General features: G+C 58.6%; 1 protein-coding gene across 4 annotated transcripts in view; it reads right to left on the bottom strand.

The window, feature by feature from the left end:
* Gtf2ird1 (GTF2I repeat domain containing 1) overlaps positions 1-18,837 on the bottom strand; it is a 70,183-nt gene that overhangs the window by 27,047 nt on the left and 24,299 nt on the right. For 3 of the 4 annotated variants that reach the window (XM_005396750.2, XM_013520580.1, XM_013520578.1), the window contains exons 2-9: positions 14,372-14,500; positions 11,546-11,687; positions 9,168-9,323; positions 7,694-7,877; positions 6,880-7,193; positions 4,936-5,025; positions 3,581-3,664; positions 183-366 (exon numbers count right to left, since the gene is read on the bottom strand). In XM_005396750.2, the coding sequence (XP_005396807.1) occupies positions 183-366; positions 3,581-3,664; positions 4,936-5,025; positions 6,880-7,193; positions 7,694-7,877; positions 9,168-9,323; positions 11,546-11,687; positions 14,372-14,494 (1,277 nt within the window). In that variant the 5' untranslated portion in view covers positions 14,495-14,500. Of the gene's footprint in view, positions 1-182; positions 367-3,580; positions 3,665-4,935; positions 5,026-6,879; positions 7,194-7,693; positions 7,878-9,167; positions 9,324-11,545; positions 11,688-14,371; positions 14,501-14,926; positions 14,998-18,837 lie in introns of those variants that run through there. The other variant, XM_013520579.1, reaches the window with a different exon arrangement.

An 18,837-nucleotide genomic window follows, 5' to 3' on the forward strand; every position in this document is an offset into this window, starting at 1 on the left:
TGTGGGTGACAGAGAAGAGGGCCGGGAACCGGAGTGGAGCAGCGCTTCGCGCATATCCAGTCCCAGCACCCTCCGTCAGGTTAGAGCCCCTGCGCCTCCCCAGGGCCCTGTGCAGCCCGCACACCCGCACCCTCAGCTCCAGCTGAGCCCACGGCAGGAGGCCAGCCGCACCCAGCCTGTACCTCTTTATGACAAAGTGGATGCTATGTCGCTCCTCCAGGATCCGCTTCAGCTTGGGGACCCCGTAAGTGCAGGGGCGCTTGAAGGGGATCTTGTCGGGGATGCCCACAATCTCCACGGCCTCTGGGTCACAGGCGATCTTCCTGTAGGGCACGGGGACCATGTGGTCCAGGCCCAAGGCTTCCGCTGGAAGAGGAAGGGGAAGGCTGGGCGGGATGGAAGGCTGCGAGACGCCCGGGGCCAGGCGCAGGGCACTGTCGCCTCCCTCCTACCTCCCAGTACCACCTTAGCTGGGCACGGTACAAACATCAAATGACGGTGCTTTTTAATTTTTTATTTACTCAATTACAGGACCAGTGATTGGACTCGTGGCCTACACACTGAGCTATATCCACAGCCCCTTATTTTTTATTTTGAGACAGGGTCTTGCCAAATTGCTAAGTTGTCTGGGCTGGGCTTGCACCTGCAATCCTCCTGCCTCATCCTCCCAGAGTATCTGGGTTACAGGGGTGCACCACCATGCCTGGTTAGCTTCTCTTTTAAAAGATGCCTAGCTAGTCATAGTGGCCCATGCCTGTAATCCCAGCACCCAGGAGGCTGAGGCAGCAGGATCTTTGTGAGGTCAAGACCAGCCTGGGCTACAAAGTGAGCTCAAGGCCAGCCTGAACTGTGTAATGAGACCCTGTCTCAAAAAACACTAAATAAATAAATAAAAGATGTCTGTAGGCTCCCAAGTCAGTGACAGCTGAAGTTGGTTGCACTGAATTACTCTATCACCTTTGACCTCGCCTACCCTTTCTTCGCCCTTCACTAGCTCCACCTGGTTCTCTGGACCCTGCCGCTTGCCAGACACATACCCCAGGGACTTTGCACCAGCTCATCCTCCTGCCTATCCTCCTCTCCAGAAACTTGCACACTTCCCTCCTCAGGTGTCCACTCAGGCAGCACTGCATCAGCCCAAAGCCTCTCCTTCCCTCCTGGCCCGCTGGCCCCATCTGCTGTCCACTGCCACCACTGGTCACCATGTACGCATTCACAGACGTGTCCATCAGTGCTGCAGGACCGTCTGCGACCCGCCCCATGTCTGTGATCCAGAGAGGCGGGGCCCCGGCAGGCGCTCCCGCATCACTGGTGAATGAAGGAAGGAGTAAAGGCCAGGAGCTTAGTGGGCAAGGCGGTGTCCTCTCCTGCATCACTGGGGCCAGGCCGGAGTGGGCAGCCCACCCACAGCAGGGCAAATAGCACCGGGGCTCAAGGGCAGGAGGGGAGCACACTGCCTGCCAGGCCCTCCACCACGACGCCCCCGCCTCAGAGCCAGCAGCCCAGGACGCAAGCACAAGCAGAATCAACTTCTCCTCCAAGCTGTGTGTAACCGACACACCGTGACAAAACAGTGACCAACACTGTTGCCATCTTCCCAATACCTGTCTTCTGCCCTGTGACTGCGGGCAGGAGAGGACTTGCCACACTGTCCGCTCTCCAGGGCCCCGTGTCCCCTAGACATCCCTCAGGAGCCGCAAGAACCGCCAGGCTCCCTCGGGGCCAGCGACGTTGTTTTCCTGTTGACGCGGCCCTGGTGCGTTGGTGGCTGTGGCAGCCAGATCTCACTGTGAAGTCACACTTAGCTCGCTGTCAAATTAAATCCTCGAAATCTCAACAGCTGTCAAACCATTTCTCCCCGCAGCCACCTCCTCTGTCACCAGCACCCCCTTCGGCACCTGAGCGATCCACGTGACCACGCCCCCGCCCTGGGTCCTGTGTCTGCAGAAAACCCTCTTCCCAGCAGCCAGGAGACCGGGCAGCCCGGGACAGAACCCCAGCAGACCCTAGCGGCTGCCTGTGGGCAACAGTCTGGCTATACGCAGAGCCACCATGCACCGTCGTCGGGTCCCTCTTCTAGTCCCAACACCTTCCCAGGTGACAACGCCCTGGGGGCTTCCTGAAGGCTGGCATTTCCCCCAACTCTTTCTGCCGGTTATGCACCACATCCCATCACCAGCCTACTTTTCTTTTTCTTTCTTTCTTTTTTTTTGTTTTTTTTTGAGACGGGGTCTCATTATGTAGCCCTCAAACTCTCAGAGATCCTCCTGTCTCAGCCTCCCAAGTCCTGAGATCACAGGCATGCGCCACCACACCCAGCGACCTGCCAACTTTTCAGCTAGATTTGGTGGCTGCAAGGAGGGGGAGGGGTTGGTCACCCAGATGACACTTTCACCCACAGGTCTCCCAATGCTCTTGAGGGTCTTCCTCCTCCCAGGGCAGCTCAGAGGGGCCTCGCCACGCCAAACCTAGATCCCCTCCTGGCTCTGCTTCTACCTGCTGTGTCTAGAAAGAGCTCAGCATTCTCCAAAGTCTAGAGCCGCATGGAGCCCAAAGCGGGGGCGCACTGCGGTCTCACGGGCTCCTGCCTGGCACCTTCCCCACCGTGCACCAGCTCATACTTGCCTGGGCTGCACGGGAGGAGCGCGAGTGGTGGGGACGGCGCAGCACCGTGGGCACCAGGTAGCCTACAGCGGTATTAAACCGCGCTCAGCCTACCGTGGCCCTGGGTAGGGCTGGGGACTCCACTCCCAAGAAGTCACCCGATTCCCCGCGTGTCCAGCCTGCGCCCTCCTCAGAGCGGTGCTTCCTCCCCACCTTCAGCTGCTGCACACCTCTGCCTACTAGTGCCCGCCACTTGTACGCATGCGCAGTAGCACACCCACACACACCCACACACACACACACACACACACACACACACACACCCATGCACGCATGCGCAGCAGTGCCCGTCATCAGAGACGCATGCGCAGTAGTGTCCTCCGCCATCTGCCTCTATGCCCTGTCCCACGCTGCTGTGTGCCCTCGCGTAGCATCCTGCACACAACTTCACTAAAGCCCCTCGAGACCAGCGTGCCGGAGCCACAGAGTGCCCAGGCATAGTTCTGGCCCTCTGAGGCAGCAGCAGCGAGCGTCCGATGAGTGTAGGGAGAGGGAGCTTTCAGGGCTATGCGGATACACCTGGCCCAGGCTGGGGACCTGAGGTCCTACTGGAGGTGACGCGGGCCCTGGTTCCCGAGGAGTATTTAGCAGTCTGTACCCCCTGAGCATAAAGGCTGCCAGGCAGAGGGCACGGCACTGGCAAAGGCAACAAGGCAGCAACAGCAGTGCCACAGGGAACCTACAGTACTGGACGCAGCAGATTCCTCTGGGTGCCCAGGCGGGGATGGTCCCCCACCCTGTCCCTCTTCCCTCAGTGACTCAGGCTGTGGGGTTCCCGCCCCCCTGAGGAATCTGGAAGGCAAATATTGATACAGCCGCCTCCGCCCAGACACCGGGAGGGTGACAAGCGCCTGCGAGCGCGGGTGTGGCAGACGGCTGTTGCGGACCAAAGCGGCTGTGGCCGGCGCCCACTCACCATATCTGCTGTTGAACAGGATCTGCACGCACTCCCGCAGCGTGTTGATGTCCTCCGTGTCCTTGATGAAGGCGTCCCACTTCTCTATGGGAACACAGGGGCCACCAGTGAGGGTCCTCGTGGGGGCCAAGGCCCCAAGTCCAGCCGGCACCCAGCCTGGCTGTCCATCCCCACCTCGTCTGACCATCCCCTCTTCGTGCTGCCTGACCCCAAACCTTCAGCCCTGTCGGCCCCTTCCAGAAACCAGAACACAGGGCCCGGGAGTAGCTCAGCGGTTAGTGCTTGCTCTGTATGCACAAGGCCCTGGGTTCCGTCCCCAGCACTGCAAACTGAGTAAGAAACAAAACAGAAAGCACCATCTCAAACTGTTGTCCTGGTACTGGGCACTGAACCCATGGGCGTCCCATCTGGATTTCTCTTCCAGAGGGGGACCTGCAACCAGGGTGCTGGATTTTTAGAATTTCTCAGCCAGGCGTGGCAGTGCATGTCTGCAATCCCAGCACTTAGGAGGCCGAGGCAGGAGGACCACTGAGAGTTCAAGGCCAGCCTGGGCTACATAGTGAGTTCAGAGTATAGTTTACTCTGAACTATATAATGAAACCCTGTCTCAAAAAGACAAAATAAAGTAAAATAAAATTTAAAAAAAAATTAAAAAATAAAAGAGGCTTTCACTGCAGGAGAGGCTGAGACCCTCAAAGCAAAATTGCTGAGAAGTATCAGTTCATTGCTTTTTAGTTCAACCAAATCTCAAAGTGTCCTCCTGTTCTGTGTGGTACTTTTAAAATCTGTCCACAAAGTTCATTTTTATTTCTGCATTGCTGGAGATTAACCCTGCGTCCTACACATTCAAGGCAAGCGCTCTACCAATTAGCTGCAGCCACAGCCCCACAATTTTTGTTTTGTTTTGATATGCCTTTAAAGATGTAAATCCCAGCACTCTTAGGGGCTGAGGCAGGAGGATCATAAGTTTGAGCCCAGCTGGGGCAACTTAGTGAGACCCTGTTTCAAAAAAAAAAAAAAGGGCTAAGGATGCAGCTCAGTGCAAAAACCCCCAGGCAGCCTTCAGATGTAATAGCAGCCCCACTGTGAATGTGGGCTCATAAGAGACTGAACCAGAGCCCCCGGCCGAGCTGCTCCTGAATCTGGGTCCACAGAAACCATGAAGCAATGGACATTTGTTCTAAGCTACATTGAGAGCAATTTGTTACACAGCAGTAGCAGCAGTGGCAGATAGCTATTACACCCTAGTGTGACTCACAACCCTATTCCCCTTTCTCCCACCAAGACTCAATGAGCCCCTTTGCATCTCACATGGATGCCCACTGGGGCTGGAGGGCTGTGTGGGTGCTGCCTACCTGACTTGTCGTGGACGATGGAGAACAGAATACGCTTGGAGGCGTGGACATTCTGGATGAGAGGCCCAGTGGGCCCTGTGGGCTTCTGTCCTGGACAAGGCAGAGAAAAGCACAGGTTCTAGGTAAACCGAAGAGGGTGACCCCAAGCCCAGGCATGGCACCCAGGGCCTGGAGTAGCAGCCTCACCTGCCTGGGACATCCCTAAACTAAGCCCTGGCAGCATGAACTCAGCCCAGGACCCTGGGAGTGTCTAAGTCACCGCGGAGCAGATTCTGCTATCCAGATGCCAGGTCAGCGGAAGCAGGCTGCAGGTGGGGACACCTAATTCAGGTGTGTCGATCCTATCCCCCAACTCGGTCCATACACGCAAGGGGTTCTAAGTCTTTTCGTCTCCTTCTCAGAGTACCCACAAATATAACTGCCAGGTGTGCTGAGGCATCCCTGAAATCCCAGCGCTCCAGGAGGCTCAGACAGGAGGATTGAGTGACTTACTTAATGAGACCCTGCCTCAAGGAAAGGGCTGGGGGTGTAGCTATATGCAAAGGCCCTGAGTTCAATCCCCAGTATGGAAAACAATTAAAAAAAAAAAAAAAAAACCCAGTACATATAACTTATAAGCACTCACATCCTACACACCAAGCACTGCAGTGGGGAGCTTTAAAGACCAGCTCTCAAACTTGAGCATAAGGAGCCTTTTGAAGACTCTGAAACACGCCACCCCGCCGCCCCCGACAAGTACAGTTCAGCTACCCTGTGGTGACTCTGCCGTTGTGCACTTTCTCTACTTTTTTTTGCAGGGTTCTTTCTTTTTTTTTGGTACCGGGACCCAAACGCATGACCTCATGCTTGTCAGGAAGGCGCTGTCCTGCTGGGCTTTATCCCTGGCCCGGGGCTTTTTATTTCAGTGCTGAAGATGGAGCCCAGGGCCTTGAGCATCCTAGGCGAGCACTTGCCCCTGAGCTGTACCCCAGGCTGAGAGCTGCATCTCCCACACACTCTGTGGAGCTGCTATGTGGCTGCTGATGCTCTTTCATCACAGCTCTGGTAAGAGGATGACAGGTTGAGCATCCCTGACCCAAAAAGCTGAAATCCAAAATGCTGACTGCAGGTAGATGGTCAAAGTCAATAAGCGGGTGTACCTGAAATACCATACAAAATGGCCTCAGCACTCTGGGAGGCTGAGCCAGGAGGGTTGCAAGTTGAAGTCCAGCCCGAGTGATTTAGTGAGAGCCTGTCTCAAAATTACAAAATAAAAAAAGGGCTGGGGAATGTAGCTCAGTGCAAAGGCCCTGGGTTCAAGCCCTGGTACCACATGAAGGAAAAAAAGAAATGAAACTCAGGCTATGTGTATAACACGTAGATGAAACAGAAATGAATTTCACCTTTAAACTCAGATCACATCCCCCAAGGTCCTTCATTATACATATGGAAATATTCCAAAATCTGAAAAAAGTCCAAAATCTGAAACTTTTACACTTTGCAACTTCCAGTTCCAAGCATTTCAGATAAGGGATGTGCAACCTCCATAAGCTTCTCTACTTTACAGATGAGGAAACTGAGGATCAGAGGGGTAGAGATTTGCCTGGCACCGATAGCTACCGCTAGAGGGGCCAGATTCTGAACGCAAGTCTTCCTCCCTCCAGATGTTCCCCAGCACCCCACATCTGGGCTGAGTATATAGTAGGTGCTCATTAAATGCATGTGAGCTGATAGTGTGTGAGTCTTGTTCACAGACTCCTCAGGGAGTTTCCCAGGCACTTCTCGGTCCCAGGCCAAGGACCATTTCACAGATGCCAGAGCAAAGACCTGGGGTTCTGTTGGGTGCCAGCCAGGATGTCACCTCCCCAACCCACCACTGCCCAGATCTGCCTCTGCCGGCCTCCCCCAAACTGGCCCCCCGCTGAGGTACGCTCATGAGTCACCCGGTTAGGGCAGCAGCATTACCACAGCAGTCGGAGAAGTCCTGGGCGCCGGGGGCCTTGGGCTCGGGCACTGGCAGGCCCAGACCCAGGTCACCGGAGGCAAGGGGACAGGCAGCCGGCTCCTGCTTGAGCTCGCGGATGACAGCGTGGCCTGGCAGGCTGGGGCTGTAGAGGAAGCTGGCCATGGAGGAGGCAGCGGCGCTGGGGGGCAGGTCCTGGGAGGGCACCTTGGGGGTCTGGCTGTGCAGGCCGCAGTCCCGGGATATCTTGGGCAGCAGGGAGACGCCGTTCAGCTCCACCAGGGCCTTGGAGTCCCGGCTACCATCGTCAAGTGGCCTGCGTGGAGGAGAGGACGAGGAGACGGCTCGGGACCCGACACGGGCAGGGCATCTCCGCCCCACCCCCTCTCGGAAGGCACAGCCCTCGAGGCGGGCAGGGTGGAGCGATGTGTACACCCAGCCCTGTCAGACCTCAGCGGCCACCTCTGGTCCTCCGTCCGTCCCCACCTCCCCCTGCCCAGCACTGCCAGTGGAGCCTCAGCACCGGATACAATGCAACGGCCCAGGCAGCTCTGGACCCTGGGACCCTGCGTCTGCACCTCCCACCGTCCCTAACCAGCCCGACGCGTGAGCCGAGCCTGCACTCCAGCCCGCAGCCCGCTGCCGCCTCCAACCCCTGCATGTTCCTGGTGCCCCTTCCCAGGCCAGCACTCTCTCGGTCACTTCTCGATGCAGGGGACCCCTGGGAACAGACCCCACGCCACCCCTGGCCTGGAAGCCTTGGCCCCAGGGGTCTCCAGCCCCTGCGCTCCGGCCAGCTCCGCACTGCCCACTCACCTCTTGAGCTTGAAGCGGATGCGGTGGCTGTGCTCCAGGATGGCCATGAGCGCCTTGGGGTCGTACTCGGCCGGCCGGCGGAAGGCCAGGCCCTCGGGCAGCCCCTGCACAGCCAGCAGCCCCGGCTCCCGCAGCAGCCGCTCATAGGGCAAAGGCACCACGTTGGCTGTGCCCAGAGCCTCACCTGTCGGGGAGGACGGAGGCTTCGCACGGGCTGACCCGTTTCCCCCTCGCCGCCAGTGCACCCACCATCTGCACCCAGGGCCTGAGCTCCCTGCTCCCCTGGCGGCTGCTCAGGCATCGGGGAGGGGAAGTGGGAGCTCGGGCAGGGGCTTGGGAAGGGGAGCACGGGGTGAGGGAGGGAATGGCACAGAGGTGGGGAGATAGGGCTGGGCTGGGGACAGCAGGCAGGGAGCTGTGGGAGGAACAGAGGGGGAGCGAGGGAGGAGGAGGAGACAGGCTGGGAAGGAAAAAAAGAGGGGGCCAGGATGCACAGCTGGAATCCCAGCTATTCAGGAGGCTGAGGCAGGAGGGTTACAATTTTGAGGCCAGCTCAGGAAACATAGTAATATGCCGTTTCAAAGTTTAAAACTAAATAAATAAAAAGGGCTGGGGCTGTAGCTCAGTGTGAAAGCCCTGGACTCCATGCCCAGTGCTAGGAAGAGAGAGAGCAAGACAGACAGACAGACAGACTGAGGAGCGTGGGAGAAAGAGGAACAGAGAAGGGTCCCAGCCTGGGCTCGGGGACACACGTGATCACCCAGGCCTCGAAGGCCCTGCTCAGACCACTGGATTCTGCCCAAGGTGGGCAGGGGTGCAAGGGCTCACATGGCCCAGCCAACCGTGTGTGACAAGTCCTCCATGCCAGGGCCACTTGCCCACCAGGGGCCCCTGTGTCCCACCCCCTCAGCCTCCTCTGGCATCAAAAGAGCTGTTTCCTCCCAGACCTTTGTCCTGCAGACCCAAGGCTGCAGCAGGGACAGGGAAAAAAGCAAGTGAGCAGTAAATGAGGGCAGATCCTGGCCCAAGGTCATCTAGCCAGCGTGGAGGTCACGGCTGGGCCTCCTTGGGGCACTACAATCTGACACTTCCCAAGGGAGACTGAGGGAGGTCAGGCCAGTTCTCTCTCCTTCCCCTACAGGACAGATTTGGCTGAACCATCAGCTTTCACTCAGTCATTCAACAAACATTCTCTGAGCACACACTATTGCTGGGCCCTAGACTGCAAGCTGGGGACAGCCAGAAAGGGCAAACACAGTCCCTAGTGAAGGAAAGGGCACGGCAGGTGTCAAAGAGGCCCTAACCCAGGGGAGAAGGCTTCTGGGTTAGAGCCTCAGCTGTAACACAGGCTGAAGACACAACTTCCTGATCAGACTCCTGCTTTGGGAAGAGGCCCTTGGTCCCAGGGCAGATGGGTGACAGAGTGGCGGGGAGCAGGGTCAGGTGGCAGCCCGGGAAGGGGACCAGGTCTTACTATAGAGGACATCGAACACCTCCTCCACCATCTTGCGCAGCAGGTACACGTCTGAGCCGTGCTCCAGGGAGGACCGTGGGGCACATCTGCCGCCGCTCTCACCCCGCAGCACCTTCTTGGGGTGCTCTGCCTCCGGATCCTTCCACAGGGACCCTCCTGTGGGACACGGCAGGAGGGTCACCATGGGCACACCTCCAAACCAGCCCTCAAGCTGGGAGGCCTCTGCCCTGGGCTCAGTCTCCAAGCCTCACCTCAACCTCTGGCACAGGGAATGAACGAATGAACAACTGAATGAGTGAGCAAGCGAGCCCTTCCCCAAGCACCTCCCCCAATAGCCAGCACGGGTCACTGTGCTTCCACCCCTAACGTAATGCGTGGCCTCAGGCAGGGCCCTCCAGCCCCTGGCTCCGGCCTCTGAGCTTCCGTAGGAGCCCGGCTGCCTGGCTCAGACCCGGGGCTCAACCCCACCGCCCCATCCTGCGCAGAGGCTGGTCCATGCGGGGGCCACGTAGGAAGCTGGGGGTGTGAGTTGGACGCGATAGAATCCATGACAGAAAGAGATTGAGGGCTCTGCCGTCCCTCCCAGCTTGGAGCCCGCTCTCTTTTGGGATCTGCAAAGCTTGAAATAAATCAGCCGAGTTCCTGGCACTATAAATAGTGGCTCTTTCTGGCTCTTGGGAGGGCAGGTATCCCTTCCCCAGGCCTCAGCCTGGCTCTAGTCTCATAGGCCTGGAGCACAGGGCTCTGTCACACCCACTTCCTCCGGTGACCACGCCCACTTCTCCTCACTGCCACGCCCAGTGCATCTGACCCCGCCCATTCCGGCTGGTCACACCCATTACCAGGACTCGGTTCGCCACGCCCACAGATCACGCCCATCACCTTACCCGGACACGCCCTCTGCCTCAGCCAGGGGCCCCACCCGCTGCGGGGAAGGCACAGGCTCTGAGTGCGGAGCTGCACGGCGCTGGCTGGGGAAACAGCGGCGCCCACTAGGCATATGCCCGCTGCCTGGGGATGCGCTTCCCTGAAATGCCGTCCTAGGAACCAGGCCAGGGGATTCGGACGCTAATAACAGTAACGACAGTAGCTGGTATCCACTGAGCGTGACCAGGGCCAGGGCTCCGGGCACCGTGCAGGCTGACCCTCAGGCTCACTCTGGCCCCCTTCCCCACACCACGGGCTGAGGCCCAGCAGGTCCAGGCTGGGCTTCCCTTACCCTAAACGCTTAGCACAGAAGTGTCCTGGATTTGGGGCTTCTTCTCAGACTGGTAACGTTTGCAGGGAAGTAATGACCCCGTCTTGGGGAGCGAGGGGTCTCAAATCTAACCAGGGCAGTCTCATCTCACCCACAGAGCCCGAGGGTCACACCAGGCAACAGTACTTTCAGGGCGCCCCGTTCTCACGGTGACCCATCACACGGGGTCGGCTGTGGGATTGTCTATTCATGGTATCCTGTGGGTGCGCAAAGGTTTGAGATTTTGGAGGATTCGGGATTTGGGGATTGGGAATGCGTCCAGCTCTAATCAATCACTCCAGTCTCATACTGGACTGTGGTTTCCAGTCCAAAGTGCGGGCCTTAGCGGCCACCTTGGTGCTCACCTTCAGCGTTGGGGCTGGGCCCCGCCTCGGCATCAAGGAGAAGCTGGCCCCCCGGGAGCAAAGATTTAGGGCCCAGGGAGGACGGGATAGGACCCCGGAGGGTGGCGAGGGTCTGCCCAGGGTGGGACAGCACACAGCACTGGGGCCCAGGGCAGGGAAGAGGTGGCAGCTGCAGAAGGGCCCTGAGCTCACAGCTGGTCTTTCTGGAGAGGGTCAGGACCCCCAGCATGGGGCCCATGCTCGGCCCCCCATGCTCGGCCGCTGGCTGTCAGGGCCCCTGAGAAATGGCCCTGCCCCCATTTGCTGCCATCCCCTGGGGAAAAGCGTAGGTCCTGGGCCTCACTTGCTCATCTGCAAATGGGGACAACTGTCTCACAGGGCGTTGGGAAAGGTACGCGGCTCCCGCACACGGTCCGACCCAACTCCCTTGACCCCCACAAGCCTCCAGAGGCAGCTCTGAGAATGATGGTGACAATGACAGAGCCCACCCTGACGTCAGGAGGGAGGTGCAGGGGGACAAGGTGTCCCCCACACAGGCCCCCAGTGAGTCTTAGGTGGACGACGGCAGCTGGGCCCTGTGCGCAGGGACGCGGCCGAGGGGGGCACTGGGCAGCAATGCCAGGCCTGGCGTCCCCAGGTGAAGGTGGATGGAGGGAGGCAGCTGGGGTCCAGCCAGTCTCGGTTAGCTCCGCCCAGGAAACCCTGCCAACCCAGCCTCCATGGGGGCCACCCCGGCCAGGCGAGGCGGGGCACCGGGGAGCACCCGGGGTACTCACGGCAGAACCTGAGGAAGTCCGACTGCAGCTCCTTCCTCGCGCTCAGGAACATCCGGCCCTTGGTGGTGCCCACCACGAAGGCGCTGTCATCATGCACGGCGATGCAGGCCACCTCGGCGTTCAGCTTGGCGAGCGCGGAGCACTGCGGGCGGCCGGGGAGTGAGTGGGGTGCTGGGCCAGGCCCAAGGCCCCTCAGGGGCAGGGGTGAGCTCCTGGCTGTGGGGACCGCCGGCTGCCGTGGGGTCTCCCAGCACCCCTGGGGTCACAGAATGCACAGCGGGAATGAACGGACGAGGACCCGAGGCTGGCCCCCGGGGTGGAGGAGCAACACGGGTGACAGGAGGAGGGGGTGAACCCTCCTCAAGCAGCTTCGGGCTTCTGTCCCGCTGTGGCCACCTCCTGCTCTGGGACGGGGACAGGTCACAGCCCTCTCTGGGCTCTGGTCCATATCGGCGCTTAGGCTGAGGCCCGGGTGAGGACCTAACCCGGGCTGAAATATGTAGGTACATGGCTCACTGCTGCCTTTTGTGGCCTCAGAGCCCTAGGATACAGGGTCCCCACAACCGAGGCCACTAGAACCTCAGGAGGGCACCACCCCGACAGGATACCCTCCTATGAACCTGCTGCCTGATTTGCGTTAATTCGTTTTTTGTTTTTGCAATGCCAGGCATTGAACCCAGGACCTTCACACTGACCTACATCCCCATGCCTTTTTATTTTTGAGACAGAGTCTTATTAAATTACTAAGTTGCCCAGGCTGGGCCAGAATTTGTAATCCTCCTGCCTCAGCCTCCCTAGTGCCAGGATCACAGGCGTGCGCCACCAGGCCTGCTTCATTTTTATCTAAGCCTGGTAATTTGCTTTGCCTGCTGTTAAGTCTGGCTTCGACTACAGTCCCTGTGCTGTGTGACCACATACGGTCTCCTTGACCTCTCTGGGCCAAAACCCTGCCTCTTCTGCCAGCCCTGGCCAGGCGTCGTCCTGGTGAGGAAGCTGGGATATCCCCCAGTGTGTCCCACTGGAATGTTCACTGTTTGCTCTCTAAGATGGAAACAAAACCCTCCTGTCCTCTTCTGCGGCTGCGAGACTGTAGAACATTAACCCGAAAGGAAATAGCTCACCACAGTCACTTCCCATGAAAGAGCGGCTGAGGGGCTGAGGACGCTCCGTGCATGGGCCCCGCTCAGCACAGGGGACGGACTCACCTGAAGGCGCAAGGAAATGGGACCACCAGGAAGGGGACAAGGGGGTGAGTCACTTGTCCCTGGCCCTGTAGGCTGAGGAGCACCCTGGCCCTGGCAGCCCTGGGGGACCTGGATTTAAGTCACTGCCAGCAGGACCACTTACACCGCAAAGTGTCCCTCCAGGAAAATCTGTCAAGGGCTTGGGGCAGGGAATTTCTCTTGTTTATGCCACTAGGCAACCACAGGGCCACTGCCTCCTCTGTACTGGCTCAGGGACACCACCACTGCCCAGGGGAAAATAACTGTCTAGGGCAAAGGACACGGTTCCCTTCTGCTCCACCCGACACTGGGCACAGGTCACCTCCGGCCACGGAGCACTGGGAATGAGGCTTGTGTGACGGAACAGCTAGGCTGCATATTTCATTTTAACTAATTAAAATTTAATGTAAGCAAGCCAGCTACGGTGGCAAATGCCTGTAATCCCAGCACTGGAGGAGGCTGAGGCAGAAGGATTTCAAGTTCAAGCCCAGTATGGGTTGAGCTCCCAGTGCCACCAAAAAAAAGAAAAAGAAACCAGTGAAAAGCTGCATGTGGCCGGTGGGCGTGGTATTGGCCACCACCACAGCTTAAATCAGCCACATGCCCACCACCAAGCTGGCAGTGCTGCCGGACACTGAGCAGCGCTCACTGTGGAGAGAGAGCCGGCCCAGATTCCTGGGGCGCCTCCCACCTCCGGCCTAGCCATCACCTTGAGCCACCTCCAGGAGGAACAATCCGGGAGAGCATGCTGTGTCCCTGGGGACATACAGACACCGTATTCAGGCAGGACCTTGCCTTCAAACCTGCTCATGCAGTGTGACGTCCTGCAAGACGCCACCCTTCCTGAGCCTGTGCCGAAGTGTACAGCTGACAACACGAGACACAACACACCGACAACACGAGAGCTGTGTAAAGGGGGCCCTGGAGAGATTTTATTATCTCTGCCCACTCCCATCGCAATGCCTTCCCCAGGACAGGGACGAAGGATGGGAACACCTCTTCCTTTAGGGCCAGCCGCTACAGGACTCGGTCTACAGGCAACGCTGCCAGCGCAGTGACTCACAAAGCCCTGAGATACTGCTGTGACTCGTGCTTTTTTTGTTTTTTGCTTTTGGAGTATTGGGAATTGAACCTAAGGCCTTCACACTGAGCTACATTCCCAGTCCTTTTTCATTTTGAGACAGTCTCACGAGGTTGTGAAATTGCCCTGGACTTGTGATCCTCCTGCCTCGGCCTCCCAGACTGCTGGGATTACAGGCCTTCGCCACCAGGCTTGGTTGACGGCTCTTGCTTTCATATCCAGGGTTTCAGCTTCCTAAAGAACCACCACCCAGACAGTGTCCCCCGGGGAACCTCCGAGGAGAGACCTGGGACTCTTCGTAGGGATGGGATGTGACTGCTAAGAGGTGATCCGGAAGGACCAGGAACGAAGGGGCCAGGGGGACGAGGGCGGGAGCCAGCACTTATTACAGGGTTACATTTTGGATGACTGGACCTCGCTTGGGTCTCCTGCCTTGACGAGGCGCTGTGGTCCGCGGCATAGAATCACAAGCGCCGCGGTGCAGACTGCGCTCAGCAGCCCCAGGGCCAGGCAGGCACTCACCATGGAGTCTAAGGCAGACAGGAGGCTGGTGATGATTTCGTCTTTGCGGGCGAAGGCCGAGTTCCAGCGGTCAGGCCCGCAGCCGTTGGCGGGGAGGTCACAGCGCTTCCCCAGCAGGGCCATGGTCACCTGGAGGGGTGAAGAGAGGGCCAAGATGGAGCTTGGTGGGCACACATGGTGGCCAATCATACCAACCCCGTGGGTGGGTCTAGGGGGAGGGGCCCTGTCTCTGGGTAGGCGGAGCCAATGGCTGGCCTCCCGGAGTGGGTGTGGCCTTTAAATAGCCCGCCCCAGAGTGGGCGTGGCCAGGGGGCTGCCCTTCCTGTCGCTCAAGGGCCTCAAGGGCAGGACAGAATCTGAGCCTCTACAGGCTCAGATGCGTAAAGGCTCGCGCGTGGCTCGGGCCAGATGCCCCCAATCTGCACCCCTGGGCAGAGTCCAGCACCACGACCAGACCCTCATGGAGGCCCTGTCCTGCTCACACCTGCCCCATGAGCCCTTGCTGCCTATGTGGGCTCCTAACCCGGGTCTCTGACCCCAGCTCCCCTCACTCACAGGTGTTTTGAGCTTTTCCACCCCATAAACACACCGGAGTCCTTCCTGCTGGTTTTGCAGGTCTGGTTTCCTCTGCCTCCGCGGCCCTTCCTAGCCCACTGTGGTCTGCTAACTGTGCCCTCTGCTTTTCACTGTCATGCCTGCTGGGAAGGCACCTGAGTGCCCCACCCCCAGGCTGGCTGGCTCAGAGCCCTCCCTGGCTTCCCACAGGTCCCCAGCTCTGTCACCATGGCTCCATACCAAGCCACAAACCCCTGGGGACCAGGCAGAGGCTCCGCCTTCTTCCTGGCTGTGGGGCTCAGCCTGAGGGGCACAGGCAGGTTCTTCAGGGTGAACCCTGGGTCCCTCGATGGGGTACCCCGAGGTAGGCCTCCGCCAAGGGGGAGCTGCCAGTGTGGAGGGAGCCCTGGGTCCCACTCTGCCTACCCCGGTCAGGGACCCAGCTAGTGGTGCTGGTACCTAGTGGGCGCGAAGCCCACCGCGTCCTCTGCAGCTACTGCTGTGCCCAGAGCCTGCCTCACGTCCCACATTTGTGTGGGGCCAAGGTGTGCGGTCCCGGTCCCGCCACAGCCCGGTCTCTAGGGTGTCTCGAAGCTAGGGTCCCAGTGGGGGTCAGAGGGCATCACAGGCCAGGCCTGAGAAGTGTCCAGCTCAGTGACAGAAATGGCCACAGGGGTTAGGGTGCGACTCCAATCTGCCCTTTGGCTGGGGATAAAGACTAGGAGAACCAGCCCGTTCAACATCTGGCCAAAATATGAACTGGGTTTGCTTCTGAGTGTTTATGAAAGGCAGCTCTTCCTATAGGTTGCAATTTTTTTTTTTTTTTCTGTCTTTTAAAGACAGGGTCTCACTATGCAGTTCAGGATGGCCTTGAGCTCACTCTGTAGCCCAGGCTGGTCTCGAACTCACGATGATCCTCCTGCCTCAGCCTCCCAAATTCTGGGACTACAGGTGCGTGCCACCACACCCGGCATAGGTTGCAGTTTGATAAAAGTTTGAAATCCAGAGACATGCTAATGGCCAAGAGGTGGCCACTGGCTATGTCCTGGGCTGTTCTGTGGCATGAAGGCCAGCCGGTACTGCTGTGTGGTTCCCCAGGGAGAGGTTTGCTTCCTGGGGACCAGAAGGCTCTCTTGTCCTCCAGCCACCCCCGGCCATTGCCCCAACCTTTCCAGAAAAGCCTCCCGCCATGGCCACCCAGCTGCGAGCCCAAATCGAATCAGCACAGAGCGGGAGGCACCAGACGGTCTCAGCCCCAGCCTCCTGGCCACCCGACTGCACTGGCTCCTTCTGGCACTGTCCTAATCCACTTAGGAAGGGACAGAGACGAAACGGGAGGCCAGGGAGCAGCGGGTGGGGACCTCGCGTGCTGAGACCACATCCCAGGGCTCTGGGCTCTCGGGACCCCACATCCTGAGCCAGCGCCCAGAGGGGCGCATTCGGGGAGCACTGGGGGCCTGAGTGGCTGCAGCTGGGATGCTGGGGCCCAGGAGGAGCCCAGGGCAGGTCTGCTAGGACCAGGGTGGGTGAATCACTTCAATCGTGCGGTTTTCATTTGTACAGCGGGGCCCAATGAAAGGGAAGCCACAGGGGATGGGTCCGCACAGCATGATCGGCAGTTAACGGGAGCGAGTCCCCAGGGGAGGGGACAGGGACAAGAGAAGCCCTGAGCCTGCGCGGACGGAAGGGGACCGCAGGGACATCGGATGAAGCTGTGGGACCCCAGCCACCCGCTGACACTGACCATGAAAGGCCGCAGGGGCCGAGGGCCGGGTCGCCCCTTCTCCCTGGCCTCCCTGTGCAGCTTCTGCACTGCAACCTCCTCCAGCCCCAGCTGTAAACTCCCCAGGCTCTGATTTCCATCTCTAGCCCCTTCCCTGCTTCTCAAAAAAATGGGAGCCAAAGATGGTGGCGCATGTCTATACTCTCAGCACTCTGGGAGGCTGAGACAGGAGAATTGCAAGTCTGAGCCCAGCCCAGGCAACCTAGAGCCGGAGAAGCACTGCCTGCCTCCCTGGTAGGCCCTGTGGGACCAGGTGACCCGCCCCGTCGCCTGGTGCTGACGGGGGCCCCAGGTCTGCCCAGGTCCAGCCTCACCAGGGACCAGGGATGGCTTCAGGGACAGCTCCTAGGACGCCCGCCCTGATGCCTACCAAGCCAGCAGCACTGCCCGGGACGCACTCCTCCCCTCCTCGTCCCCTGTCCCCGAGGGGACCTGCCCTGTCGCAATCACAAAGGACCTGTTCACGCACTTCCTGCCTGATGTCTTGACCTGAGTGTGAGTTCCTCGAGGTCCAAGCAGTGCTCACCCCCTCTACCCCAGCCCTACCTCCTGGACACCCTGCAGGATTTTTCTGGACACTCAACGAAGACCCAGGGAACTCCTACGTCCGAGAAGGTCAACCTGAGCCAGGCGTGGTAACACACACTTGTCAAGGCAGCTCTCTGGGAGGCTGAGGCAGAAAGATCACATGTTTGAGCCCAGCCTGGGCAACTTAAGAGACTTAGTGAGACCAGGTCATTGAATAAAAAATTTTATTTATTTTATTTTATTTTTTTGGCAGTACCGGAGATCAAACTCACGACCTTGTGCTTGCCAGGCAGGCGCTTATGCCACTGAACTATACCCCTGGCCCAAATTAAAAAATTTTAAAAGGGCTGGAGATATAGCTCAGTGTAAAGACCCTAGGTTCAATACCCAGTACCACAAAAAAAAAGAATAAAAATTACCATCTGACCACTAATTTCACTTGTACGTGCCCAAAAGATTGAAAACAGTGTCACAAATACATGTAACTCACGTTCACAGCAGTGTTATTCACAATAGCCAAAATATGGAAGCCCCTGAAGTGTCCACCAACAGGCAAACAGGGAAAGAAAATATGCTACAAGAGCCAGACGGTGGAAAATTACTTAGCCTTGAAAAGGAAAGACATTCTGACATGGGCCACAACACCAAGAAACCTCTCAGACAGCACACCCAGTGGGATAAGCCAGAGGAGCCAGTGCAGCCCCTCCGTGTCCACACACAGCTGGGTCACAGCGACAGGATGTGGCCCCGGTCAGCCACTGCCTTGGCCTCTTCGCGAGAGGCACCCTCCTGCACTGCCTCAAGCTTAGCTGCTGCTGGGCTCCCGTGGGCTCTGGTCCCCAACCATGAAGAGGCCTGTGCATCCCCATGAGCCCCGGCTCCAGGACAGCAGCTATTTCTTCTGCTTCTCCACCCCAGGCCAGCAAGGCCAGGAGTGGCATCCGGGAAGAATGAGAGAATCTAGTGACACAGAGAGGCAGGTGGCAGGCAGCGGGGCACTAGAGGCAGGGTGGTGGGTGCAAAGGCACTGGGGTACAGACCGACACTGGGCTGGAGGGGGCTGAGCACAGAGCGGACTCTGTCCTGATTCTGGGATCGCTCCAAGGAAGTGTCAGCACTTGGTCCCCTTGGATCCCCAGAACCCGGCCTGTGCTACAGCCTCCTCCCCAACTCCGTGGTGTGAGCAGAGCCAGAACCCTGAGGAACATGGATGCCTGGAAGCCGCAGAGCAAACGAGCTCTATCCTGGGGCCTGCAGCCAGGGACCAATTCCCCGACATTTCCTCTCCAGGGTGGTGACCTCTGGCTCCCCTCCTCTTGACACTGGGCCTGGGTGACTCACTTTGAACCAACCAATCACCCTAAAAGTGCCACCTTGTGATGCCATAGCCGGTCCCCAAGGCCACTAGGCTTCCCCCAGCTTTTTCTTCAAAGCTGACAGCAGCAAAGTGGGGCCATCCTGATGCCACCATGTTGCAGAAGTCAAGAGGAGCTGGAGACGCCCGAGGGTCCCAGGTGCTGCAGGTACCAGGCCAGCAAGTGAGGAACTTCCGGACATGACCCCAGCCTTGGCCACCCTTCACTTGGAAATGCAGGAGTGA

This window comes from Chinchilla lanigera, unplaced genomic scaffold (genome assembly GCF_000276665.1).
Source record: "Chinchilla lanigera isolate Chin_1 unplaced genomic scaffold, ChiLan1.0 scaffold00055, whole genome shotgun sequence".
Lineage (NCBI taxonomy): Eukaryota > Metazoa > Chordata > Mammalia > Rodentia > Chinchillidae > Chinchilla > Chinchilla lanigera.